Raw genomic sequence first — 27690 nt, forward strand, 5'->3', positions numbered from 1 at the left:
AGGGAGCCCAAGTTTGATCCCTCTCTTGTTACAGAGCACAAGCTCAAGGACTCAGTCACTGTGGGGCTTAGCTACCCAGGGGCATGTGGTGTCTTAGTTCACAGAGCAGGAATCAAATCCACGTACCACGCACTGGCAGGCAGATTCTTAACCACCAGACCACCAAGGAAGTCCCAGGGCAGGAGTATTTTAAATGCTGATACATACCATCGAATTACTCCTGAAAGGTTACACAGTTGTGTATTCCTAGCAAGCGTATTCCCAGATGGCTCTGGTGGTAAAGAATCTGCCTGCCAACACAGGAGACGCTAGTTTCTGGCTTGGGAAGATCCCCTGGAGAAGGAAATGGCAACCCACTCATTTTCTTGCCTGGAAAATCCCATGGACAGAGCTAGCCCGGCAGGCTACAGTCTGTGGGTCACAAAGAGTCGGATATGACTGAAGCAACTTGGCACCAAGTGTATAAATCGCCCATCTTCTCACATCCTCCCCGATAATGGATGTTATCTTTTTCTTAATTTATTTGAAAGGCAAGGAAAAGTCATCTCATTTTCATCTGAATGTCTTTCATCATTAGAGTCTGAACATCATTTGAGGTTTACTAGCCATCTGGATTGCTTTTACAATACAAACACACAATTCACGTCATTTGATCAACTTTCTTGTCATGCTTTTCTTATTGTTTTGTAAGAACTCTTTATATATTATAAATATTATTGCTTAAACTTATAACAACTATTTTTTATCTGTCATTCATTTAGCATCTTTTCCTCTGTACAGAGTTTTTAACTGGGCCAAGTCTGTTGATCTTTTTTTTTCCTTTGGCAACACTACACAGCTTGCAGGATCTTAGTTCCCTGACTAGGGAACTCCCTGTTAATGGTTTCTCTTACAGCTTCAGGCTTTCTGTCATGTGCAAAAAAGCCCCTCCTGCTCTCGTGTTCTGCAGTTAGCAGTTCCAGCCACGAACAATTCTTATTTTTAGACACCCACTGTTCCACCAGCTCTTATTTTTAGACATCCACTGTTCCACCAGCTGCTGGCCTGTCAATGCCCCACGTGGCTCTCTGGCCCCAAGGCAGAGCGTGGCCTCTTGGAGTCCCAGGGCTGGCCTGGACCAGGGGGCTCCTGGGTGCCCAGCCAAGGCCTCAAGCTCTTCTCCAGCTCTGCCGCCACCCGGGGTGCTGCAGCCTGGATGGCATCCTGGATGTTCGGTAGGTCCCACTGGGTCCTCAGGAGGGCATCATCCAGGGTGAAGAAGCCGTCCCGTGTCCGCCGCACCTGGGTACACACAGCGGTGGTCTTCAGCTCCAGGCCGATTTCATGCACCAGCCTTCGCAGCTGCTTCTGTGTCTCATGCATGCACTGCACCTCTGCCAGGGACACACAGCAAGGTGGCGGTCAGGAGCACAGCCTCTGGTGTCACCGATCTAGGTCCACACCCCGGGAGCCCTCCTGGCTGTGTGATAACCTTAGCCAGACCCCTTCCTCCTCCAAGTGTAGCTCAGGGCAGGCCCTGAAAGTCTGTTAAGACAGGCAGAGTCTCAGGCCCCATCCAGACCTGCTCAATCAGAATCTGCCTTTTCAGAGGAACCCCCAGGTTGGGACTTTCCTTGTGGTCCAGTGGTTAGGACACCATGCTTCCACTGCAAGGGGCATGGGTTCAATCCCTAGTCAGTCAACTAAGATCTGGTAAGCCACATGGTGAAGCCAAAAAAAAAAAAAAAGGTGGTTGTTAGGAATCATTTCTGTAACACACTAAGCATCAGGAGAGTCTTGGTCAGCACTCAAGAAAGGAGCCCTTATTAACACAAGAAAGAAAGTGGTGAAGGAGCAGGTGCTGAGCTGGGTGGGATCAGGGTGGAGGGGAAAGTGGTGTCTGATGCCCCACAGTGACCTGAGACACTGGGCGGCTCTGGAGAGGAACCACTACATATAACCTCTGCTTGTTAAGGTCTGGCTTCAAAGGGGGACTTGGCAGGAGACATCTATCTGCTCTGTGAGCCGTGCGATCAGCCAAGTCCAGCTTCAGGCTGGGAAGGAAGAGGGCCCCTGCTGCCTCGACCAGCTGAGATCAGCGCTCACACATGCTGGCCTCTGCAAGGGTCTCCCACAGTGACTACATGAACTCGGGAGCCCCGTGGTGCTGTCCCAACTTCCTGGAGCAACTTACCTAAGAGGAATTCCGGAGGCACAAACTGGAGGCATCGGATGCCGGTGATCAGCATCGGGGACTTGTTCATGGGCCGGATCACGCCACTAACGGCCATCTCGTAGGCCTCCTGGGTCTGTAGGTCAAGGTTGGAGTATCTGGGGATCAGAAGGGGCCAGATCAGGCAGCTGACCGCCTACTCCAGCCCTGCCCCACTCATGCCTTTCCTGAAGCTCTTCATTCGCTTCCCACCTTCTCAGTCCCTCTAGCCACCTTCACAGCAGCCTCTTCCGGTGCCCTCCAATCCTGAACCGCAGGCTCTACCCCCGTTCAGTTGTACCTGCACTGACTACTTCCACCTGACTCTGTGCTGAGATGCTGTGGTCGCCTGGCTTTCTTCTGTTAGCTCATATATTCCCTATGAGCCCAGCCAGGGTCTCTTGTTCCCCTTGATCTCTCCAGGGGCTGGCCCATGCCCTGGCACAAGGAAACATTTCTGCACACCCTGAAAGGAGTGGGTGCTTGTGCCTGGTTTGGGGCTCAGAAAGGAAGATCCATGGAATCTGCCCCAGGGCAGGCAGAGCCTACAAGAGTCCTGTGGGTTAACTTCTTACCCTTCGAGCACTGCCCCACCCCCATCCCTGCCCACCCCCTCCCAGCACTTCCTAAAGGAAATCAACTCTGAATATTTGTTGGGAGGACTGATGCTGAAGCTGAAGCTCCAATACTTTGGCCACCTGATGCCAAGAGCCAACTCACTTGAAAAGACCCTGATGCTGGGAAAGACTGAAGGCAGGAGGAGAGGGGGGCAACAGAGGATGAGATGGTTGAATGGCATCAATGACTCAATGGACATGAGTTTGAGCAAACTCTGGGAGATGGTGAAGGACAGGGAAGCCTGGCATGCTGCTGTCCATGGCGTCATCAAGAGTTGGACACGACTTAGCCACTGAACAACCACCCAGCGCTTTCTTGAGGTCCCGCTTGCAGGGAGGTGTGGGCCAGGCCTCTCTTACGTCACCAGAGCCTTCTGATGGGAACCTTGGATCACAGCCAGGATGCGGTCCAACTTCTCTCTGGTCACGTGGTCTGGAAAAGCCAGGCAGTGGTAAGCACACAGGTGCCCACTGAGACAGCAAACTAGAAATTTCCTTCCCACAAATCAGCCCTGTCCTTGGAACCGAGAGGGGGTCCCACGCATCCTTAGGCCCCAGAGTTCCCATGTAGGGGGGTTGAGAGTCCTTTGAGAATCATATGAAAGCTCTGGACACTCTTCTCAGAAATATACACATGAACTCAATGTCTGGAGGACAAATTCAAGGGATTCACAGGCTCCAGGTTAAGAACGCTTTGTTCTTGGGACTTCCCTGATTGGTCTAGTCATTAAGACTCTGCTCTCCCAATGCAGGGGGCATGGGTTTGATCCCTGGTCAGGGAGCTAAGATCCGGCATGCCATGTGGCTCAGGGAAAAAAAAACCACACCATCCTCTCACCCCAAAAAAACCAACCAACCAAAAAAAAAAAAAATCCCACTTTTTTCTAGAAATGAGGCTCATAGTATGATATGACTTGCCTGCTCTTCTAAGCCAGGCCCCTTGAGCCCCAGTCCAAGGTTTTTCATGCCAGGCATCCCTGGAGGGAGGGTGCCACCTGTCCAAACACAGAAGTGGGTTGGCAAGAAGTGGGAGTGGCTCTGCATACTGGTCCCACCGAGGGATTCTAGGGAAGGCAGCAGCAAAGCCTAGGGATGCTCAAACCTGCGTGGGGCCGAGCCTGTGGGCCAGCTGGGACAGGCACCAACTTCTGACTCCACTGGCCAGAGCTCTGAGAGCAGGTGTAGGGACTAAAGATTGGCCAGCTGGGAAGGGCATGGGCCTCTCATCCCTCCTGTCTGGTTTCATTCGTGCTGTTGTCTCATCTGGAAGCTAGCAGCTTCCTCCTCCTGGCTCCTGACACTCTACCTGCTTCTCTTTCCTGGCACTTAGTTTTCCTGTGTGTTTACAATAGTTTTTAATGACTTAAGAATCTTCTTCCAGAAATTCAGACCAATACCAACAAACACCTCCCCTCCTCCAAATTCCAGCTTCCGCTCTCCCAAAAGCGTCAGCCTGGTAGCTGTCTTCAGAACATTTTGTTGGTAGTTGACACACACCTACAAGTACAAACACATAGCATTGCTTTGCTGTGTTTTTAATCTTCTCCAGAAGACGTAGCGGTGTGTCTGCTCTCCTTGCTAGACTGTGAGATCACTGATACTGGGGACCCCATCTGATCCACCATATGTGCGCCCCACAATGACTGGGGCATGTTGATGCTCAGAAACGTGTCAAACAAGCAAATGCAACAGATCCTACAGGACAGTTTAGAACATGGGGAGAGCAAGAAATGAAGAACAAGCCACCTATCCATCTACCCATCCATCCATCCATCCATCCATCACCCATCCAGTGATCCATCCAGCGCTTCCCACATCCCAGGCCCAGTGCCATGTGGGACCACAGGAGTGGAACTACACCATCCTGCTCTCGTGGGTGACATCCTGGTGGGAGACAGACATTAAAACCACTGATCATCAGCTGATGACTTCTGACAGTACACCTGGTCCAAGCCTGGGGGCTGGAGAAGCTTCCCTGGGGAGGTGACAGTTAAGCCAGGTGAGAAAGCGTGGGGAGGACAGGGCATTCTCGGAAGACAGAATCACGTGTCCATGCCCCCAGGAGCCAGCCCAGGCTTGGTGTGTCTGTGAGTGTTTGAGAGGGACCCTCACAGCCCACGTCGGGGTGAAGCATCAAGAAAGCAAGTGAAAGGGCGGGAGCACTCACTCTTCCTGCCCCCCCGCCCAGGACTCCCTTGGGCTCTTACCGTACGTCGTCTTCTCCACCAGCCGCCCGTCCTCACAGAAGTCGTCTGTGGCTTTGCCCAGGAGGCCGCGCACGGTGTAATCCTGGAGGACGGGGAGGCAAGGCATGGTCTAAGCCCTGCACAGAGGAAGGAGGTGTGGTCCAGCAGCTCAGACCCCCAGGGTGCTAGACTGAGGCTGGGGGTGGGGGGCGCTCAGGGAGCTTGGGCGCTCGGCCCCTGCCCAGCTGCCCCCTGGGGAAGGGCACCGGACTTTCCTGTGACAGCAAGCAGCATCGGCAGCCTGCACAGGGTGCCCAGAGCCACCCTGTGACCACCCCCAGCCTCCACGCCTCTCCACTTCCACCCAACCTGACACTGGAGCCTCCCAGGCCCCTCCCCGGAAACTGTCGGCTTCTCCCTTCCCTCCAAACATGATCTGTGCAGCTACCTGCCTCTGCCTCAGATGAGAGTAACGACAATGACAGCGAGGATGGCAGCGAGGACATCAACTGAGCACCCACCACGTGCGAGAGGCTGTGCTGGGCCCGTTACACACTGCCACTCATTTACTCTTCACAGTAAGCCCACGGAGGAGGTACTGTTTTCACTCCCATTTCAAAGATGAGGAAATGGACGCGCAGATGTTAAGTAATCCAGCCTAGGACACAGAGCTGGCTCCAACAGTGCTACAAGCTGCAGTCTCACGTGAAGCCGCTGGGCTCCACAGCCTCTGCTCTTAACCACGCACAGCCTGGGTCTCCTAACGTGGCATCTCTGCACACACTCGTGAAGCCAGACCCCACGGCTCAGCAGGGATGCAAGCTCCCTGACGCTGAGACAGTGGTATCCACTTCTCAGCGTTGCAGAGAGAATGCAGTGGTATCAAGATCAGGCTCTGGGGTCAGACAGACCCAGGTTCAAATCCCAGCTCTGCCTCCTTAGAGGCCATGTGAGGGAATTCCCTGGCAGTCCAATGGGTAGGACTCTGCACTTTCACCGCTGGGGCCAAGGGTTCAATCCCTGGTTGAGGAACTAAGATCCTGCAAGCCCAGTGGTGTGGCCAAAAAAATTTAAGAAATAAAGGCTGTGTGAGGCAGAACAAGTGTCATCTCCTCTTTGGGGCCTCATTCTTTCATCTGTAAAATGGGTTAACAGTAGATCCCATCTCACGGGGACGCTGTAAGGCATCCATGAGGGGGTCCACACATGGCTGGGCACAGAGCAGTCAGCATGGGACAACGCCAGCTGTCACGATGATGCTGTTGTTACAGCTTCCCCAGCACAAGACCTGCCCTGCCCCAAAATGCCGTCTGATGTCCGGGGTATCCCTCGTGGAATCCTCTCCACTTCAGAATCCTACCAGTGACCCCCAGGGAAAGGGCGGAGGAATAAGCAGGCAGTCCCCAGCCCCCGTACCTTGGTGAGGTGAGCGTTGTACATGTCAGTGAGGAGCCCGCGTCCGTGTCCCACGCCGAGCACTGAAAGGTACCCCAGCCTGATCTTACATTGGGCTCCCTCTTCCGGTTCCCCTGGGCTCTCCAACCCCCACCCCCTCCAGCAGAACACTCCCACGGCTGATGCGTGTGGCAGCCAGGGGGCAAGGAGAGCATCTTCTACTGGAAGCAAGGAAGCCTCTGGGCACGTGTATGAAAAGGCAGATTTCCGGGTCCCAACCACATATACTGACTCTGACTCAAAGTGGGAGTGGGAGTAGGGGGAGGGGTGGGGGTGGAGGGCTAGGATCCTTAGCAAGCTCCCTGGGGATCCTGACACTCAAAAGTAAGAGACCACCAGCCCAGTCACACAGACCTATACTCCCATCTGGGGATGGTTCTCAGCATGTCCTTTAACCTCCTGGGGTCTCAGGCTCCGCATCAGTAAAATGGGGATAAAATTACTGTCCGATCCCTGTGGGTGTTGTGATGACCGAGGCAATGAGCAGGAAGGAAGCGGTCAGCACAAAGGACAGGCCCAATAAGCGGGGGCATTGTGGCCACTCCCTGCCTTTCCTCGGGTCTGTTTCTCCCTCTGGCTGAAGGAAAGAATGACCCTCCATTCACTCCTGGAGAGGGTACCCCGGGAGGGGCACATGAGATCACGTCCGCCCGCCTGTGTCCCAGGAAGCAGGACAAGTTGCTGTGACTATTGTGCATGGAGGACGTGGCCACCGCCTGACCCTGGGGACACAGATGGCTCATGACTCAGGGCTTTGTGTGCCCAGTGACATCTAAAGCTCTGCCAGCGGGGCCAGGGCAGGCACTTAGCTACCCTACACAAGCAAGAGGCTTTCCCTCTCTGGTCCAGGGACTCACTCGCTACATGACCCAAGACAAATCATCTGTGCTCCTCGAGGCTTACTTTTCTTCCTAAAATCATACGGTATCTACCAAACAATGTTGTTATGGTGAATTCATGTGTACAAAGGGTTTCAAACCACATGTCACAGGCAAGAGTCACTTGATAAGGGTGAACGATCAGGACATCCCTCTTTCCACCAGTTGTCTTCCTAGAGATCAGACTTGGGAGGGATCAGGGGAAGAAGGCAGGAGTGGGAAGTGGCCGTCAGTTGAGAAGTGGACTGGGCTCCTCAGAGCTCCCCAGGCCTCTATCACTGTGCCCCAGGCTCACCACACCACCTACCAAGCACCCCAGACGCCTGGGAATCCAGCCGGTGTCCCACGCCAACCTTCAGGCTGGTGAATGCGAGTCCACGAACTGGAAAGAAACAAACAAGGTCTTTATCCAATGAACCCAGCCTCCAGAATGGCTTTAGGCCCACATGGCAATCTCATTCCTAGAATGTTGCCTCATGGAGCCCAAATCAGCATCAAGCTGGACTTTCAGGCTTCCCCACCAAGGAACCTGGGGTCCCAAACCATTCTTCAGTTTCCAGGGCCCAGAGAAAAGGCAACCCAAAAGGCCTGGTAAGTCTGCCTGTCACCATTCCCTCAATGAAGGGCTTTGAGTGCACTGGGAAGAACACTGGAATTAAGACTGGGGGGTTCCCTATCCAGCTCCTGTGGAAGGCGGGTTCTGGACAGTCTCCCAGTGAGAAAATGGAGGCTGCAGATTCCTGGGTCTGTGTGTTCACAGAGCCCAGAACTCACTAACTGCTCAGGAAATAACCCATTTCCCAAAAGAATGAATGACTCATCAAACTGATATAATTATGTACATGTTTTTGTACATAAATTATACTTCAAGAAAAGATGTCAAAAAAAAAAAATGAAGGATGCAGGAATGAGCTAGAAGCTTTTACATTTCTGAAGATCAAGAGGAACCTAGGGTAACAGTATGGGGTAGTTAAGAGCCTAATGAATCCAGGCTACATGATTTAACATTAGCCAACACTGAACTTCCATCTTATCATTTGTGAAATGGGACTAGGACCCAGTTCACAGGATTCAATGAGATGGTACTTGGGAAAAGCCTAACATAGTACCTAGTACAGAGTAGGCCCTCAACACATCATACTTGCTACTGCTGTTGTTATACTGTGGACTCACTGAATATTTCTGTCCAAGGGGTTTTGGAAATGGTGGAAAATTCTTAAAGAGATGAGAATACCAGACCACCTTACCTACCTCCTGAGAAACCTGTACGTAGGTCAAGAAGCAACAGTTACAACTGGACATGGAACAACAGACTGATTCCAAATTGGGAAAGGAGTACATTAAGGCTGTATATTGTAACCCTGCTTATTTAACTTATATGCAGAGTACATCATGTGAAATGCCGGGCTGGATGAATCATAAGCTGGAATCAAGACTGCCAGGAGAAATACCAATAACCTCAGATATGCAGATGACACCATCCTCATGGCAGAAAGCAGAGAAGAATTAAAGAGCTTCTTGATGAAAGTGAAAGAGGTGAGTGAAAAAGTTGGCTTAAAACTCAACATTCAGAACACTAAGATCATGGCATCTGGTCCCATCACTTCATGGCAAATAGATGGGGAAACAATGGAAATGGTGAGAGCCTTTATTTTTTTGAGCTCCAAAATCACTGCAGATGGTGACTGCAGCCATGAAATTAAAAGATGCTTGCTCACTGGAAGAAAAGCTATGACCAACCTAGACAGCATATTAAAAAGCAGAGACATTACTTTGCCAACAAAGGTCCCTTTAGTCAAAGCTATGGTTTTTCCAGTAGTTATGTATGGGTGGGAGAGTTGGACTTTAAAGAAAGCTGAGTGCCAAAGATTGATGCTTTTGAACTATGGTGTTTGAGAAGACTCTTCAGAGTCCTTTGGACTGCAAGGAGATCAAACCAATGAGTCCTAAAGGAAATCAGTCCTGAATATTCATTAGAAGGACTGATGGTGAAGCTGAAACTCCAGTACTTTGGCTACCTGATGCGAAGGACTGACTCACTAGAAAAGACCCTGATGCTGGGTAAGATTGAAGGCAGGAGGAGAAGGGGATGACAGAGGATGAGATGGTTGGGTGGCATCACCGACTGGATGGACATGAGTTTGAGCAAGCTCTGGGAGTTGGTGATGGACAGGGAAACCTGACCTGCTGCAGTCCATGGGGTCGCAAAGAGTTGGACACGACTGAGCAACTGAACTGAATACTGTTGACTCACTGAATATTTCTGTCAAAGCAGTTTTAGAGGTTCCTGGCCTCTAAGCTCCTTAGCCTTCCTATAGCCTCCCAAATATATACTTTAATTATATCTAATGATGGGGGCTCATTATTGGAACTAGTTTCACTGTTGGTTAGCTTCATTGACTATAAAATATCACTCTTCACAGACATAGAGAACAGATTTGTGGTTGTCAAAGGGGAAGGGAAGTAGGGGAATGATGAATTGCGAGTTTAGGATTAGCAGATGCAAACTATTTTATATAGAATGGGCTTCCCAGGTGGCACAGTGGGAAAGAATCCACCTGCCAATGCAACAGACACAAGAGATTCACACTTGATCCTGGCGTCTGGAAGACCCCCTGGAGAAGGAAATGGCAGCCCAGTCCAGTATTCTTGCCTGGAAAATTCCATGGACAGAGAAGCCTGGCTACAGTCCACGGGGTTGCAAAGAGTGGGACACAACTGAGCGACTGAGCGCGCGCACACACACACACACACATATGTAGAAAGGATAAATATCCTGTGATAAACCATAATGGAAAAGAATGTGAAATAGAATGTATACATACGTATAACTGAATCACTTTGCTGTACAGCACAGATTGACACAATATTGTAAATCAAATATCCTTCAATAAAATAAAAAAAAATTTTTTAAGTCACTCTTTCATAGGAGCTCCAAATTCTGTCCTTAGGACTTCTACCTGAGGGTCTCAATTTTTACCTGGAATCCCAGAATAATAAACGGGTCAGCAAACTACAGTCCACAGGTCAAATCCTCAAGTTTTGCTTTTTTACGGCCCACAAGTTAAAATGATAAGTGATTTTTAAAAAATGAAAAGAATACTATTTCATGATATATGAAAAATATATGAAATCCAAATGTCAGTATCCACAAGTAAGGGGCTTCCATGGTCAGTTCAGTTCAGTCGCTCAGTCATGTCCGACTCTTTGCGACCCCATGGACTCCAGCACACCAGGCCTCCCTGTCCATCACCAACTCCCAGAGTTTACTCTAACTCATGTCCATTCAGTCAGTGATGCCTGGTTTCCCTGGTGGCTCAGTGGTAAAGAATCCGGCCAATGCAGGAGATGCGGGTTCAATCCCCTTGAGAAGGAAATGGCAACGCATTCCAGGATTCTTGCCTGGGAAATCCTATGAACAGAGGAGCCTGGCAGGCTACAATTCACAAGGTCCCAAATGAATCAAACACAACTTAGAGAACACAACTTAGTGACTAAACAACAACAAATCCACAGGTAAAGTGTTACTGGAACACAGCCAGGCTCATTACACACTGTCGATAGCTGCTTCTGCACCACAACGACAGAAACCTGCAAAGCCTAAAACATTGACTATCTAGCCCTTTCCAGGAAATTCTGCCAATCTTTGGTCAAATACTTCATTGCCACTGTGGCCCGACATTGGTCTGGGACAGGAGGAGTCTGGCCGGGACACACTGACTTTGGGCAGGGATTTCCCGGGGAAGCGACACCCAGCCCCTGTCCCGAATGCGCATTACCCAGAGGATGGTCGATGAGTGTGGGCACACGGGTGGCTGTGAGGGTCAGCTCCTTCTCTTCGCTGCCTTCCACGGGTCCCAACAGGAAGCGAACACGCTGTTTAGGGGCAGGAGGCTTCCCAGCATTGAGACCTGAATACACATAAAGAACATCTCATCGATTCTGTTGTAGAAGACAGCTGAAAGCCCACGGTGCAGAGAAGAGCAGAAGTTAAGAAACAGACTTGGGTTCAAATCTTGACTTTCAGTTCAGTTCAGTCACTCAGTCCTGTCCGACTCTTTGTGACCCCATGAATTGCAGCACGCCAGGCCTCCCTGTCCATCACCAACTCCAGGAGTTCATTCAAACTCAGGTCCATCGAGTCGGTGATGCCATCCAGCCATCTCATCCTCTGTGGTCCCCTTCTCCTCTTGCCCCCAATCCCTCCCAGAATCAGAGTCTTTTCCAATGAGTGAACTCTTCGCATGAGGTGGCCAAAGTACTGGAGTTTCAGCTTTAGCATCAGTCCTTCCAAAGAACACCCAGGACTGATCTCCTTTAGAATGGACTGGTTGGATCTCCTTGCAGTCCAAGGGACTCTCAAGAGTCTTCTCCAACACCACAGTTCAAAAGCATCAATTCTTTGGCGCTCAGCTTTCTCGACTTTACCGCTTATTAATTACTTATGACCACTGACAGTACTGAATCTGTTTACCCATCTGAACACGGGAGAAAGCGAGGTACTGTGAACCGAAGAGACAATTAGGAAACGGCTCTGCCCAGACGACTGGGTCACACGATCTTATTTTGCAACAAGGATCAGAAGCTGAGATGGACTCCTGGGGAACGGGAGCGGGATCCTGGGTCTGGCTCGAGGCACTCACCTTTCAGAAGCTGCAGCTCCACGGTATCCCGTAGATGCTTCCATTTTAGCCCGGGGGGCTTGTAGACTGCGAAAAGCCCCTGCAGCCGAGCCAGGCCGGCGGACCCCATACCTGAAGCCCGCGAGACCGGAGCTCGCCGAACAGTTGAAAGCGGACGGAAGTGCTGTATGGTCCCGCCCCTAAATGTGCAATTACCAATGGGCGCCGCCATGTTTCACGGCCGGAAGAGGTTCGATTCTTATTGTCCTCGGGGGGAAAACGTACGAAGGAGAAGGACGTAGGGTCCGGTGCTGAACCCCAAACGTGGCGAGGCTTACTTGGAGACCTCTCTTGGAGGTGAGGTGAAATGAGGAGGATTTTATATCCGTGGGTGTAGGTGACAAAGGGGTTGCCTAGGTTTTCTCATGCTTAGTGAGAGACTTTTCCTGTCCGTGCTATTTTTCCCGCCCAAAAGGCCCTCCCCACTCAGCGTAGTAGGGCTCGAGTCCTTTTGACTTCTCCGGCGCGCCGTCGCCAGAGAAGTTTGAGGGCGGGTTGGGGGGGGTGGAGTCGGCCTTGCCCCGCTCATCCCCCACCAGGACGTCTGACGGTGCCCGCTGCCATGGCGACGCTGCTGCGCGGGGTCCTGCGCCCGCTCTGCGCCTTCCCGGGCAGTCCCGGCCCTCCTGCAGGCAAGCGGCCGGGGCCCGGGAAGGAGGGCCGGGGACGTGCCCCGCTCCGCTCTTTTGACCGCGCGGCTGTTTTCTTGCCCCGCAGGTGTTCCCTTCAGAGCCGTGAGCCATGGCGCCGGCCTGCTCTACCCCGAACACATCCCCACCTCCCTGCTGCAGAAGGTGCTGCTGGCCGCCGGCTCTGCCGGGATGGCGCTCTACGATCCCTATCGCCACGGTAAGGCAACCCGCGCCGCAGGTGCTTTATTGGGGGCAACTAGGGATCTGGAGTGATGCTGAAGCTCCAGTGCTTTGGCCACCTGATGCGAAGAGCCAACTCATTGGAAAAGACCCCGATGCTGGGAAAGATTGAAGGCAGGAAGAGAAGCGGGGCACAGAGGATGAGATGGTTGCATGGCATCACCGACTCAATGGACATGAGTTTGAGCAAACTGCAGGAGATAGTGAAGGACAGGTAAGGCTGGCCTGTTGCAGTCCATGAGGTCTCTAAGAGTCGGACAGGACTGAGCGACTGAACAACAACGGGGGTCCGGGGCCCGGTGTGCCCTTGCCTTGAAAGCCCGGCAGGTCCAGGCCATTGTCAGCCATTGTCAAAGCCTCCGCGTTTGCTTGGTTAACTGTAGATTAGACTAGGCCAGGGTACCCAAACCTGGCTGCAAGTCATAATCATCCGCAACATTCATAAAAATGTAGATGCCAGGGTCCCACCCTAAATTTACACAATTGGAATCTGCCAGGAGTGGGTAGGGGAGGATGGAAGGGAAGTGGGATCTGAGCTTCTGCCTTTTTAAACTGCTTCCTGGGAGATTCTGTTACCCAGACACACTAAGAACCTCTGGACTAGATAATTTATGAGCACCCATCAAATGATAACATCCAGTTAGCATTTGGGATCGTGCATGGCACATAATAAATGCTCGATAAATGTTTGCTGAATGTTTTAATGGGACACTTTGGGATCCTACAGTGTTTTCCTCATGCCCTCTAGGATTCTTAGACCTGAAAGCACTGTTATTCTTTCCAGTAAAAATGATAATGCTGACTGCTCACTGAGCCCTTATTTTACTTGTTCACTGTGTTAAGTGTTCTATATGTGTAACCTTCTTGACTTTTAACATTAACCCTAAAAGAAAGGTATTACCTGCACTTCACATATTAGGACACTGAAGATTGGAAACGTGAAGCAGTTTGCACACAGTCACCTACATAGTGATCAAAATGGGGCTCGAACCGAGCACTGTCTGATACCAGAGTCTATCCATCCACAGAGACGTGACATTCTGTCCTGATGATGGATGTGAAAGTGATTTATTAATTCTTTGGAACCTGGTGCTAGCTACAGCCACCTCACCCCATTAGACTGATAACAGGAATAACTGTAGCTGTACTGAGCTTTACTGGGTGTCAGGTGATTCACTGTTTAACTTGAATCTTCATAACTAAGAGCTAGATACTCTTATCATATATGAAATTAAGGTTTAGACCAGGTCAGATAATTTACCTAAGATCATAGCCTCCATTTGTCCCCATTTTTTTTCCTTTCAGACATGGTTGCAGTTCTGGGAGAGACCACAGGACGCCGTACCCTGAAGGTCCTCAGGGACCAGATGAAGAGAGATCCAGAGGGTGCCCAGATCCTGCAGTAGGTCCCAGCTCTGCCTGGGGGATTGAGGGCATTCTTTGGGGATTCTGATTTCTCTGGAATCACATGGTGTTCCTCTAGGGAACTCTTCTTGATACCATGGCCATGGATGGTTGCACAGGCTGGGCACTGCCCAGCTCCATGGCTGTCATTCACATAGACAACTCTGATGACCTCTGGACAGTGCAGTATGGTGGCCTCAGCCCTGTTCCAACAACAGGGCCCTTGTGCCTTCACTAACGTCCCATAGCATATGCTGCCTGTAACCCGCACCCCTGCAGTGCCCTGTGTGAATACCCAGATCACATCTGAGGCCTGTTTACCTAAGGCAGGAACCACAGCCTTAGCTTGTGGTAGTCTCTTCAGTCCCTGCCACTGGCCTGGCCAGTAGTAGAGGCTCCATTAGGACTTGACCCCGTTGCTGCCCTCTGCCCCTTCACCTCTCACACCCTTAATCTAGCTGGACCTTTCACCTGCCTTTGCTGGTGCCTTCCCAGTATCTGAGTCCTGCCTTCTGCTTCACAGGGAGCGTCCCCGGATCTCACTGTCCACTCTCGACATGGGCAAGCTCCGGAGTCTGCCCGAGGGCTCCTTTGGCTACGCGTATCTCCATTTCCTGGATGTGAATGTGAGTCTCCAGCTTCTGTGCATTTGGCAGTCACCAGGGGGGGCAGATGAATGGCACATGAGTAATGTCCTGAGGAACGAGGGGCCTGTGCTTCCACCATGGGCAGCACTGCCTTGCAGTCTCTTGTGCCAAGGCATTGGCATTTTCTGTGGTACAGGCACGTGGGCCAGGAACATTGCTCCAAGCAATTACACTGCCCTGCACTTACTAACCTCTACTGAGTGCCCCATGGCAGGTTCACATGTGATCTCACTGAATTCCACCCCAACAACTCGGCCACGATGAGGAAACTAAGGCTCAGAGAGGTTAAGCAACTTGCTGATTTCACAGGCCAGTATTAATGGAGGCAATATTCAAATCAGGATTATGCTCTTAACTATCACATTGTGTCCCCTGTTGTAGAGACAGTGTGCCACTTCGGTGTGACAAGTTGTGACACTCTCCAACCCCAGCCAGAGAGGACACGGACTAGGGGGTCAGGACCCCCAACTACTGAGGAACTCATTCATTTCTTCAGAATCAGTCATGCGCCATCCACTGATCCAAGTGTGGCAACTTAGACAAGGTCTTGCCCTCATGGAACTAATATTCTAGTGGGGGACGGGTAGACCATAAAGTAGTAAAAGAAGAAAACTTCAATATGAAAATTCAGGCAAAAATTTATTTAGTACTTAAAACATACCAGATGGGACTTTTCCCGTGGTCCAGTGGCTGCCTTCCAGTGGCTGCCTTCCAGTTCAGTGCCCGGTTAGGGAACTAAGATCCTGCATGCCTCACAGTGCAGCCAAAAGAAGAAAAATCACACCAGTGTCCTCAGCAGCTGGGACACAGTGAATCAAACCAGGAAAGCACCTGTCCTTTGGGGCTTCTGTTCTCGCAGGTGCTGCTGTGAGGACGCCAGTCTACCCAATAGAGGGCAAAGGTGGGGTCAGGGTGGCTGGTGGCCCCTTCCCACAGGGTGGTCATAGGAGGCCCTGCCGAAACACTGTGTACCTCAGACTAGGAAGTGAAAGAAAGTGAAGTTGCTCAGCCGTGTCCGACTCTTTGCGACCCCGTGGACTGTAGCTCACCAGGCTCCTCTGTCCATGGGATTCTCCGGGCAAGAATGCTGGAGCGGGGTGCCATTTCCTTCTCCAGGGGATCTTCCCAACCCAGGGATCGAACCCAGGTCTCCCGCATTGCAGGTGGACACTTTAACCTCTGAGCCACCAGGGAAGCACTCAGGCTAGGACTTGAACCCAGCCAAAACCCACAGTTGTGAAGCTCAGGTTCTTGATGTCTCATTACAGACAATTGAGAGGCAAAGTGGTAAGAAGTGGATTTATTCAGAGAGAAACTCACTTCACAGGCAGAGTGTGAGCCACCGCAGAAGGCGAGAGTGGTGGCCTCTAAATGTGGCAGACTTCGTTCTTTTACAGGCTGGATAATTTCATAGGCTAATGAGTGGGAGGATTATTGCAACCATTTTGGGGAAGGGGTGGAGATTTCCAGGAGGCTGAGGAGGAGTCAGTTCTGAGGAGAACTGGGGAAGAGCATTCTGAGTGGAGGAGCTGGCGAGTACCAGGCTATGTGTGTTTAGGACAAGGAAAACTGATCCATGTGGCCAGTATAGCTTCAGAGGAATGAGTTGTGGGGAGGCCCCCAGTAGGCTGGGAGGTCAGCCTAGCTCAGCCAGGCCCTGCACACCACAGGAAGTATTACCCCGAAACTGGGTTACCCCCAAAGCCATTTCTTGGTGGGTGTTGAGCCCGAAGATACAACCAAACCAAAGATCAGGAGAAGGAAGGATTTATTACTTGCAGTGTGTATCGGAGAAGGCAGTGGCAACCCACTCCAGTATTCTTGCCTAGAGAATCCCTTGGACAGAGGAGCTGGTGGGCTGCTGTCCATGGGGTCACACAGAATCGGACACAACTGAAGCGACTCAGCATGCATGCGTGCATGCATGGAGAAGACCAGGGATCTTTCCCAAAGCATTGTCTGTTAACAGCAAAACTGGGGAAACTTTAAGCTAACAGTATATTCATATTCATGAAGGGGCTTGTTGTAGTTCAGAATTCCATAGACAGAGGAGCCTGGTGGGTTACAGCCCAGTTCAGTTCAGTCGCTCAGTTGTGTCCGACTCTTTGCAACTCCATGGACTGCAGCACGCCAGGCTTCCCTGTCCATCACCAACTCCTAGAGCTTGCTTAAACTCATGTTTACTGAGTTGGTGATGCCATCCAACCATCTCCTCCTCTGTCATCCCTTTCTCCTCCTGCCTTCAATCATTCCCAGCACCAGGATCTTTTCTACTGAGTCAGCTCCTTGCATCAGGTGGCCAAAGGATTGGAGCTTCAGCTTCAGCATCAGTCCTTCCAATGAATATTCAGGACGGATTTCTTTGAGGATTGACTGGTTTGATCTCCTTGCAGTCCAAGGGACTCTCAAGAGTCTTCTCCAACACCACGGTTCAAAATCATAAATTCTTCGGTGCTCAGCTTTCTTTATGGTTCAACTCTCACACGCATAATCACTGGAAGAACCATAGCTTTGACTAGATGGACCTTTGTTGGCAAAGTAACGTCTCTGCTTTTAAGTATGCTGTCTAGGTTTATCATAGCTTTTCTTCCAAGGAGTAACCATCTTTTAATTTCATGGCTGCAGTCACCATCTGCAGTGATATTGGAGCCCAAGAAAATAAAAGTCTCACTTTTTCCATTGTTTCCCCATCTATTTGCCTTGAGGTGATGGGACCAGATGCCATGATCTTCATTTTCTGAATGTTGAATTTTAAGCCAGCTCTTTCACTCTCCTCTTTCACCTTCACCAAGAGGCTCTTTAGTTTCTCTTCGCTTTCTGCCATAATGGTGATGTCATCTGCATATCTGAGGTTATTGATATTTCTCCTGGCAATCTTGATTCCAGCTTCTGCTTCATCCAGCCTGGCATTTCACATGATGTACTCTGCATATACTCTTGCAAACTCTGGGAGTTGGTGATGGACAGGGAAGACTGGCATGCTACAGTCCTTGGGGTCACAGAGTCGAACATGAATGAGCAACTGAACTGAACTGTGCATATCAGTTAAATAAGCAGGGTGACAGTATACAGCCTTGACATACTCTTTTCCCAATTTTGTTGTTCCATGTCCAGTTCTAGCTGTTCTTTCTTGACCTGCATACAGATTTCTCAAGAGGCAGATAAGCTGGTCTGGTATTCCTATCTCTTGAAGAATTTTCGTTTGTTGTGATCTACACAGTCAAAGGCTTTAGCACAGTCAATGAAGCAGAGGTAGATATTTTTCTGAATTCTCTTGCTTTTTCTGTGATCCAACTGATGTTGCCAATTTGATCTCTGGTTCCTCTGCTTTTTCTAAATCCAGCTTGAACATCTGGAAGTTCTCAGTTCACATACTGTTGAAGCCTAGCTTGGAGAATTTTGAGCATTACTTTGCTAGCGTGTGAAATGAGTGCAATTGTGCAGTAGTTTGAACATCCTTTGGCATTGCCTTTCTTTGGGGTTGGAATGAAAACTGACCTTTTCTAGTCCTGTGGCCACTGCTGAGTTTTCCAAATTTGCTGGCATATTGAGTGCAGCACTTTCACAGCATCATCTTTCAGGATTTGAAATAGCTCAGCTGGAATTCCATCACCTCCACTAGCTTTGTTCATAGTGACGCTTCCTAAGGCCCACTTGACTTTGCATTCTAGGATGTCTGGCTCTAGGTGAGTGATCACACCATGGTAGTTATCTGGGTCATTAAGATTTTTTGTATAATTCTGTGTATTCTTGCCACCTCTTCTTGATATCTTCTACTTCTTTTAGTTCCATACTGTTTCTGTCCTTTATTGAGCCCATCTTTGCATGAAATGTTCCCTTGGTATCTCTAATTTTCTTGACAAGATCTCTCTAGTCTTTCCCATTCTATTGTTTCCTCTATTTCTTTGCATTGATCATTGAGCAAGTGATTCTCTCTCCTTGTTATTTTTTGGAACTCTGCATTCAAGTCGGTATATCTCTCCTTTTCCCCTTTGACTATCACTTCTCTTTTCTCAGCTATTTGTAAGGACTCCTCAGACAATCATTTTGCCTTTTTGCATTTCTTTTCCTTGGGGATTGTTTTGATCACTGCCCCCTGTATAGTGTCACGAACCTGTATCCATAGTTCTTCAGGCACTCTATCAGATCTTGAGCAGAGAATTCAGCATAGAATTGGGACAAAGGTCAACAGGGTCCAAGTCTTAGTTGATTGATATCAGGAGAGTCAGAGAAGGTCAACATCGTCATATCTTAGGTTTTAACTAGTCTGGAATCTTAGCATGTAGATACCACCCTCCACCTGGGTGGAGGCCTTAGTTCCTATAGAACAGTGTAAAGATACATATCAGATTGTTAATGTATATTCTTTGAGGTGGAACTGGGACTATTTTCTCATTGAACTGTTATCTCCTGATGGCTCAGACAGTAAGAAGTCTGCCTACAGTGTAGGAAAGCCAGATTCAATCCCTGGGTTGGGAAGATCCCCTGGAGAAGGAAATGGCAACCTACTCCAGTATTCTTGCCTGGAGAATCCCATGGACAGAGGAGCCTCAGATCAGATCAGTCTCTCAGTCGTGTCCCACTCTTTGAGACCCCATGAATCGCAGCACACCAGGCCTCCCTGTCCATCACCAACTCCCAGAGTTCACTCAGACTCACGTCCATCGAGTCAGTGATGCCATCCAGCCATCTCATCCTCTGTCGTCCCCTTCTCTTGCTCCCAATCCCTCCCAGCATCAGAGTCTTTTCCAATGAGTCAACTCGTCGCATGAGGTGGCCAAAGTACTGGAGTTTCAGCTTTAGCATCATTCCTTCCAAAGAAATCCCAGGGCTGATCTCCTTCACAATGGACTGGTTGGATCTCCTTGCAGTCCAAGGGACTCTCAAGAGTCTTCTCCAACACCACAGTTGAAAAGCATCAATTCTTCGACACTCAGCTTTCTTCACAGTCCAACTCTCACATCCATACATGACCACAGGAAAAACCATAGCCTTGACTAGACGGACCTTTGTTGGCAAAGTAATGTCTCTGCTTTTTAATATGCTATCTAGGTTGGTCATAACTTTTCTTCCAAGGAGTAAGCGTCTTTTAATTTCATGGCTGCAGTCACCATCTGCAGTGATTTTGGAGCCCAGAAAAATAAAGTCTGTCACTGTTTCCACTCTTTCCCCATCTATTTCCCATGAAGTAATGGGACCAAATGCCATGATCTTCGTTTTCTGAATGTTGAGCTTTAAGCCAACTTTTTCACTCTCCTCTTTCACTTTCATCAAGAGGCTTTTTAGTTCCTCTTCACTTTCTGCCATAAGGGTGGTGTCATCTGCATATCTGAGGTTATTGATATTTCTCCCGGCAATCTTGATTCCAGCTTGTGTTTCTTCCAGTCCAGCGTTTCTCATGATGTACTCTGCATAGAAGTTAAATAAGCAGGGTGACAATATACAGCCTTGACGTACTCCTTTTCCTATTTGGAACCAGTCTGTTGTTCCATGTCCAGTTCGAACTGTTGCTTCCTGACCTGCATACAGATTTCTCAAGAGGCAGGTCAGGTGGTCTGGTATTCCCATCTCTTTCAGAATTTTCCACGGTTTATTGTGATCCACACGGTCAAAAGCTTTGGCATAGACAATAAAGCAGAAATAGATGTTTTTCTGGAACTCTCTTGCTTTTTCCATGATCCAGCGGATGTTGGCAATTTGATCTCTGGTTCCTCTGCCTTTTCTAAAACCAGCTTGAACATCAGGAAGTTCACGGTTCACATATTGCTGAAGCCTGGCTTGCAGAATTTTGAGCATTACTTTACTAGCATGTGAGATGAGTGCAACTGTGTGGTAGTTTGAGCATTCTTTGGCATTGCCTTTCTTTGGGATTGGAATGAAAACTGACCTTTTCCAGTCCTGTGGCCACTGCTGAGTTTTCCAAATTTGCTGGTATATTGAGTGCAGCACTTTCACAGCATCATCTTTCAAGATTTGGAATAGCTCAACTGGAATTCTGTCACCTCCACTGGCTTTGTTCGTAGTGATACTTTCTAAGGCCCACTTGACTTCACATTCCAGGATGTCTGGCTCTAGGTGAGTGATCACACCATCGTGATTATCTGGGTCGTGAAGATCTTTTTTGTACAGTTCTGTGTATTCTTGCCACCTCTTCTTAATATCTTCTGCTTCTGTTAGGTCCGTACCATCTCTGTCCTTTATCGAGCCCATCTTTGCATGAAATGTTCCTTTGGTATCTCTGATTTTCTTGAAGAGATCTCTAGTCTTTCCCATTCTGTTGTTTTCCTCTATTTCTTTGCATTGATCGCTGAAGAAGGCTTTCTTATCTCTCCTTGCTATTCTTTGGAACTCTGCATTCAGATGTTTATATCTTTCCTTTTCTTATTTGCTTTTCGCTTCTCTTCTTTTCACAGCTATTTGTAAGTTCTCCCCAGCCTAGGGAGCTACAGTCTGTGGGGTCACAAAGAGTCGGACATGACTGAGCAACTAACACTTTCCCTTCTCTTTCATTGTTTCTTGACTGCTTTTCCTCTGTTCCTGCATCCCTTTATTCCTTTAAGATCATTAATTACTGAGACATTTTGAAGGGCAAGCATTGTGTCCAGGCTTAGATCCCAAGTTGACTTAGGTCAAAATGGCTTCTCTAATGAGAAGAATGTCATGCCTGGTTCTCTTTCTCCATGGGCCCCTTACCCTATCTGCTTAGAGACAAAGTCTGTATTTTGTAATAGAAGCAATAGGAAGTCATTGAAGTTTAGAGCCAGGTAGTAACATGATCTGCTTTATAAAAGGACCTTAGGATACAGCAGGGCAGAGTCCCTGTTCCTACCCTTCCCTGCTCCCCAGCACATCCACTTCTCATCAGAGCACCTGTGTCAGGTCGCCATCCAGTCCAGCTGCAGGAGCCAACCAGGCTGGAGGAGGTGAAAGAGTGAGCAAAGATTGCTCTCGAGCTGGGTTTTTCAACCTTGCCACTGTTGACTTTTGGGGCTGGAGAATTGTTTGTTGTAGGGCAGCGCTGTGCGTTGTAGGAAACATCCCTGGCTTCTACATACTAGATTCCAGTAGCACTTGCCCCACTAAGTTGTGACCACCTTAAATGGCTCCAGACACTGCAGCTATCCCCGGGTAGATGGTTGAGAACGTCTGCTTTAGATTATTGTCCCTGAGAAAATAATCATCTTCCTATCCTCTCCTGTACTGCTCCCTATTGCCCACGCCCCATTTTATACCATCACCCAGAAATTTCACCAAGATGCAAGTTTATTTCCTCAATGGGAAATCCACCAGGGTGACCTGCCCCAGGTGCCACCCAGAAAAGGATATTCTCCTGAAGCCCCCAGAGCCTTTTGTCCTATTGTTGTAGAGGGGATGGGACTGCCAAGGCCTCCCTGGGCACCTTGCTCAGCCACGGCCTTAAGTAACAGCCCTGGAGGTTGTGAGACGTCTCGAGTATGGAAACCTGGCAGCCCACAGGATGTAAGGGCCACCTTTGTCTCAGTGGGGGTGTAGACCAAAGGGCAAGGTCAGGCCACCTTCCCTGAGACTGGCTGCTAGCCTTTCTTTCCATCTTTAAAGCTCTGGGCAAATCACTTGACCTCTGAGCCTCAGACTCTTTATCTGAGGTAAGGAAACCTCATGTTTAACTTCCAGGGCACTTATATGGCTGATTAATAATGGATGTTAAGGCTTTGGAATCCAGCAGGCTGTGTTCGGAATCCTGACTCAGCCACTTGATTAGCTGTGTGATCTCTGACAAAGTTACTTTATCTCTCCTTTTTTTCTTATCTGTATCTGAGGCTGATAGCAATATCTCCTCCCAGGTGGCCTCAGGACGTGGCATGACAGTCTGTACAGAGGACTTCATACGGTGCTGGAACACAGTAGGTGCCAGCCGTCACTGACCACCTTCAGCTTCGCACAGCAGATAGAACTCTATAGAAGAAATTAGAACCAGGGACCCAATGAAGTCACAAACACAGACCGTGGCATTGGGCTAGCAGCCCCCAAAATAAAGACACCAAATCCCTTGACCTCTGGACAGGCTGAGCTCATGCTCTGAAACTAGGAAGACCTACTCTGCATGGTGCGGCTGAGAACTCGGAGAGGCAGTGGGCGGAAACAGAAGGACAGTTGCTATCCCTGCCTGGGGTCAGAAAGTGCCTGGGGCTGGCCTTTTACTCCTGCATTTACAGGAGGTTGATTCCCAGGCCTTGGAGACAGAACAAGAGAGCCCGGTCCTGGGCTGCTGACCAGCTGCTGCGGCTCTGTTGGCGGCGATAGCACGCACACCATGAAGGGAATTTAGAATCTGCTGCCATCAGATAAACAAAATAAAAACAGGTAGAATTACTTTTAATAACATATCTTGTTTTCGTGTGCTAAAATACCATTTCTGTATGTAATCGATACTATAAAATTATGAGATTTCACATTATTCTTGTCATGCTGAGTCTTGGAGCTCCAGTGTGTATTTCACACATGCAGCACATGTCAGTTGGCACTTGTCACATTCAAGCCTTGGTGGCTGCCACGATTGGCTGCTGTACCCGACAGTGCTGGTGTGAACGAGAGACATTAACGATCACGTGCACCAAACAGCACGACACAGTCATGTCAGGTGCCACAAAAAAGTACCAGGTGCTATAAGAGACCGTAACGTGGACCTGATCTGTCTGAAGGTCAGGGGTAGCCTCCTGCAGAAGGGACACTTAAGCCAGGTTGTAAAGGACAGGTAGGAATTGTCAAGGTGCAAGAGCACCCTAGGCTGGGAGCAGCTCATCTGAAGAAGTGGGGGCCTTGGGTGCTTCTTTGCTTCCCCCCTTCATTTTATTTCCAGTTGTGGTTCAAAAAAAAAAAAGCCACCACCATAAGATTTACTACGTTCACCGTCTCTAAATGGGCAGTTCAGTAGAGTGTGAAGTCTAGTCACACTGTTGTGAGACCAATCGCTGGGGCTTTTCATCTTGTGAAAACTGAAACTATATATATCAGTAAACACCTCCTGCTTCCCTCTTCCCGCCAGGGGTTTCTGAGATTCAGCAGGGGCTGTACATCCTGTGTGAGTTGGGGTAGACCAAGGGGGCGCCCCCTATATTCCCTGCCTGCAGACTCCCCTGTCAGCAGGTGCAGACAGACCTGAAGTCCGGAGATAGTTCTGGTGGGGTGTGAATTTAGTGGCGTGGTTGAGAGTCGAGGGGAGGCTGGAAAATTGGACCCCGGGAACCACGAGGAAGGGGTCTAGGGAGGGCTCGTGGTTGTCAGGGGGCTTCCCCAGTGGCTCAGACAGTAAAGAATCTGCCTGCAATGCAGGAGACCCGGGTTTGATCCCTAGGTCTGAAAGATTCCCCTGGAGAAGGAAATGGCAACCCACTCCAGTATTCTTGGCCTGGAAAATCCCATGGATGAAGAAGCCTGGCAGGCTACAGGCCATGGGGTCGCAAAGAGTCGGACACGACTGAGCAATTTCACTTTCATGATCATCAGAGGGTCTCCCCAGACACCCGCGCACCCACCCGCTTCGTGGACGATGAAGAGCTGGCATACGTGATCCAGCGGTACCGGGAGATCCATGACATGCTCCACACCCTGCTGGGCATGCCCACCAACATCCTGGGTGAGTGCTGGCCAACCGAAAGCCCCTGGATGCTTCCAGAGTGGGGGTGGGGCGGAGCATACCCAGTGAGGGGCCTGGGTGGGGCCGGGCCCTCCATTCAGCCTGTCTCCCGGTCTATCTGCAAGGCCAGGTCAGGGCACACCTGTTTCAGCTGCTCACCAGTTAGTTGACCTGGTGCCTCATTTTTCGCTTTACCCAAACATCATGGTGTATCTGGGCCACACATCCCCATCCTCCACCCCAGTGCCTCTGACAGCTCCTACACTGACGTGGCAGCGGCCAGACACCTGGGCTCCCCGCGCTCTGAAACCCTCAGCTGTTCCCGGAGGCCTGGACTCCTCAGCCTGGCTTTTGGAGTCCCGCATCCTGACCCCAAGCTTCCTTTCCAGCCCTTGCCTCCTCCTGCTCTTTCTTGGACCCTCTTCCCCCAACCCCAAGCCAAGTGCCCCAAGGACCAGCACAGGCCGGGACTGGGCACTGCTGACCCCCTCGGTAGAGATCGGAGCGGAGCAGATGCCTCACCATGTCCTGAGCATCACTGGCCTCTCCTCCCCCGGCCCATCCTCTCTTCTCACTCACTTCCCCACCCTGCCTGCCAGGGGAGATCGTGGTGAAATGGTTTGAGGCTGTCCAGACCGGCCTGCCCATGTGCGTCCTGAGTGCACTCTTTGGACCGATCCGACTCAACGCCCAGTAAGTTCTCAAGTGCTGAGGGGTCGGGGGAAGGTGCAGGGCTCCAGGAAATGGGAAGAGCCCCCAGCCTTTCTGAGCAGCCCCAGTGGATCTCAGGAAGCCAGGACGGGAGGGCTGGGGCAGAGCGTGAACGTGGCCCGGTGCAGGGGCTCCAGGATGAGGCCTCGTGAAGCCTGGACGCTTCATAGAACTTGAGGGTTTCTCGGGCCAGGCCCCAGTTATCAAGCGAGAACAGCTGGGTCAGGAAACCTGGGGCCGGGGGTGGGGGGTGCGGGTTCCTGGGGATGCAGTCTGGCATTAGTTTCTGGAGGTGGGGGAGCCCTCGATTTAAAGCTGGGCTTTGGTGTGTTCAAAATGTGTGGCTTTGAGCACAGGGCTTTTACCTCACTGAGCTTCTGCTTCCTCATCTGAAAAGTGGGGCTGGGAACTGCCTCCTCTTGTCTGTGTGCGGATTAACTGAGGACACGCCCGTCGGCTCAGGGCAGGTGGCGTGCCCCGCGCGCTCAGGACCCCGGGTCCTCTGTCTTCTCTCTCCTCTGTGGCCCCACAGGAGCCTGCAATTGCTGATCTCGGAGCTGATCCCATGGGCAGTTGAGAATGGCCGCAGAGCCCCATGTGTCCTCAACGTGTACTACGAGCGGCGCTGGGAACAGCCCCTGCAGGCTCTGCGGCAGGAGCTGGGCATCACGGAGCCACCCCTGCGTGTGGAGGGCCTGGTGTAGACCCCGAGTGCCTGAGGCCCCGCCCCACCCCCCGCTTCCCCCGGGGGTGGAGCACATCTGTGCCAGCACCCAGGTTCCTCTGTGAACTCTGACCCTTGGACGTCACTCATCATAATTTATCAGAGGGAGCAGCCAGTGGAGCTCCTGGGGGAGCCAGAAGTGAACCCCGAGTGCTCAGGGATTGCTCAAGTCCACAACCCATGTGCCCGACCCCTCCCTGCCTGCCAGCGTTCTCTGGGTGCCAGCCTGGGGGAGTCTTCACAGGGAGAAGGGCTGCCCTTGATTCCCAAGGCCTGAGGAAGAGGGAGGCAGAGGGGGAGGCGGGTCTCTGCTGTCTGAATAAAGTCTCCCATCAGGTCCCGAGTCTGCTTCTACCATCTCTTCCCAGTGCTACCCATGACCCTGGCAGGCTTGGACCTTCGAGCGCTGAGGGCAGACACTCCCTCCAGCCAGAGCTTCTGCTGCTTTTCCCTGCTCCTCTGGGATTCAAATTCCCCACTCCTCCTCCACCTTCTAGCAGAGGGACTTAGGGCCAATCCCTTCCGCTCTGTGGACCTGTTGCATCATCAGTAGAAGGGATTGAAGTGGCCCCCACCTCCCAGGGTTGCTCTGGGGGTTCATGAGGTGATGCCCAGAGAAGGGGCCCAAGCAGGAGCTCTTCTATTCTTGCTGTGTTCGCAGTGGGAGGAGGCAGCTGTGAGACTACAGGCTCCCTTTGGAGTAGCAGCCAGGCATTTTCCTCAAGTCAGAGCCAAGAAGTGTGGACAGGCAGGGTGAAGAGCATTGTCAGAAGGGTAGGTGGCCCTGTCTTGGGATTTACAGCCAGAAGGACTCCCAGAGTCTTTAGAAGTTTTGGAGGCCAGCTCCTCATTGTGTGGGTAGGGAGATGGAAGGCCCAGATGTAAGCAGGGAGGTGTCCGGAGAAAGCAGAACACAGGCCACACGGCCTGGCTGGTTCCGTGCTGCAGCCTCCCTGTAGATAATAAGGGCTGCGGTTTAGGGCCGTACCTCAGTGCGTTACCACGTCGACACCTCCAGCAACGCAAGGACAGAGGTGGTACCATCGCCTGTATTTCATTGAGACAGTAGGAGCGGAGATAGGGCTGGAGTCAGGGACTGTCCGGAGACCTGGCTGGCACAGCCACCCCAGTGCCTCAGCCTTCCTCACACCCATCATGTACCCAGTCCAGTGCTCCCAGAGGCAGAGGGAGGGTTTGGGAGGCTGGAGGCCTATGTTGAAACCATGGCCTTTTCAAGAGGGAAGCCTCATCCTAAGCGCTTTGAATTTCCACAGAAAGAGGGGCAGGTCGGGGTGAGCTCCCTGTAGCTCCAATACTTTGGCCACCTGATGCAAAGAGCCGACTCATTAGAAAAAGACCCTGATGCTGAGAAAGACTAATGGCAAAAGGAGAAGGGGCAAGTGGAGGATGAAACAGTTAGATAGCATCACTAACTCTTTCCAGACCTTCCAGCTGCTTCCCCGGGCCCCGAGCACCTCCACCCTGAGGTCTGGAAAAGTTGATGGTTGTAGGGGAAGGGCAGACCCTCAGATGGTCTCTGCCCAGCTAGCGAGCTCACCTACTCTGGCCACTCAGTGCCTGGTGACCCTGGGCCTTCACGACCCTCAAGAGATGGGCCCCCAGGCACCAGGGTGAGCTGGCGAGGGGGCCTGGTCTCGAGCTCATGGTGGGAAGAAAATGACAGTGGAATAGCTGCAACATCCTAAG

At 50.7% G+C, this 27690-nt stretch overlaps 2 protein-coding genes across 5 annotated transcripts; one reads left to right on the forward strand and one right to left on the reverse strand.

The window, feature by feature from the left end:
* Nucleotides 1–503: 503 nt before the first annotated feature.
* TRUB2 (TruB pseudouridine synthase family member 2) lies at nucleotides 504–12129 on the reverse strand. Its single transcript, XM_055541284.1, has 8 exons — nucleotides 11971–12129; nucleotides 11107–11238; nucleotides 7635–7709; nucleotides 6411–6472; nucleotides 5016–5097; nucleotides 3169–3241; nucleotides 2174–2310; nucleotides 504–1373 (listed from the first exon to the last, which is right to left on the reverse strand). The coding sequence occupies exons 1-8, from the start codon at nucleotides 12077–12079 to the stop codon at nucleotides 1048–1050; spliced, it is 996 nt and encodes a 331-aa protein (XP_055397259.1). The 5' UTR covers nucleotides 12080–12129; the 3' UTR covers nucleotides 504–1047.
* COQ4 (coenzyme Q4) lies at nucleotides 11973–26321 on the forward strand. Of its 4 annotated transcripts, none has more exons than XM_055541289.1 (8): nucleotides 11973–12306; nucleotides 12727–12858; nucleotides 14187–14283; nucleotides 14809–14911; nucleotides 22756–22815; nucleotides 24419–24548; nucleotides 25148–25241; nucleotides 25792–26321. In XM_055541289.1, the coding sequence occupies exons 2-8, from the start codon at nucleotides 12831–12833 to the stop codon at nucleotides 25961–25963; spliced, it is 684 nt and encodes a 227-aa protein (XP_055397264.1). In that variant the 5' UTR covers nucleotides 11973–12306; nucleotides 12727–12830; the 3' UTR covers nucleotides 25964–26321. The 4 variants fall into 4 exon arrangements, with proteins under 4 accessions (XP_055397264.1, XP_055397263.1, XP_055397260.1 ...); XM_055541285.1 differs by lacking the exon at nucleotides 11973–12306 and adding an exon at nucleotides 12436–12641; XM_055541288.1 differs by lacking the exons at nucleotides 11973–12306; nucleotides 25148–25241; nucleotides 25792–26321 and adding exons at nucleotides 12407–12641; nucleotides 24938–25131.
* The last annotated feature ends 1369 nt before the right edge of the window (nucleotides 26322–27690 follow it).

Source organism: Bubalus kerabau, chromosome 11 (genome assembly GCF_029407905.1).
Source record: "Bubalus kerabau isolate K-KA32 ecotype Philippines breed swamp buffalo chromosome 11, PCC_UOA_SB_1v2, whole genome shotgun sequence".
Lineage (NCBI taxonomy): Eukaryota > Metazoa > Chordata > Mammalia > Artiodactyla > Bovidae > Bubalus > Bubalus kerabau.

What these genes read in the sequence shown, in the direction of transcription:
- COQ4 (XM_055541285.1), top strand. Translation starts at nt 12,572, where the DNA reads ATGGCGACGCTGCTGCGCGGGGTCCTGCGCCCGCTCTGCGCCTTCCCG. An exon ending in GAGGGTGCCCAGATCCTGCA is followed by an intron (nt 14,284 to 14,808) that starts GTAGGTCCCAGC and finishes TCTGCTTCACAG; the next exon opens with GGAGCGTCCCCGGATCTCAC. An exon ending in TCCATTTCCTGGATGTGAAT is followed by an intron (nt 14,912 to 22,755) that starts GTGAGTCTCCAG and finishes ATCTCCTCCCAG; the next exon opens with GTGGCCTCAGGACGTGGCAT.
- TRUB2 (XM_055541284.1), bottom strand. Translation starts at nt 12,079, where the DNA reads ATGGGGTCCGCCGGCCTGGCTCGGCTGCAGGGGCTTTTCGCAGTCTAC. An exon ending in ACAACGCTCACCTCACCAAG is followed by an intron (nt 5,098 to 6,410) that starts GTACGGGGGCTG and finishes CCCGTCCTCCAG; the next exon opens with GATTACACCGTGCGCGGCCT. An exon ending in GCCTCCGGAATTCCTCTTAG is followed by an intron (nt 1,374 to 2,173) that starts GTAAGTTGCTCC and finishes TGTCCCTGGCAG; the next exon opens with AGGTGCAGTGCATGCATGAG.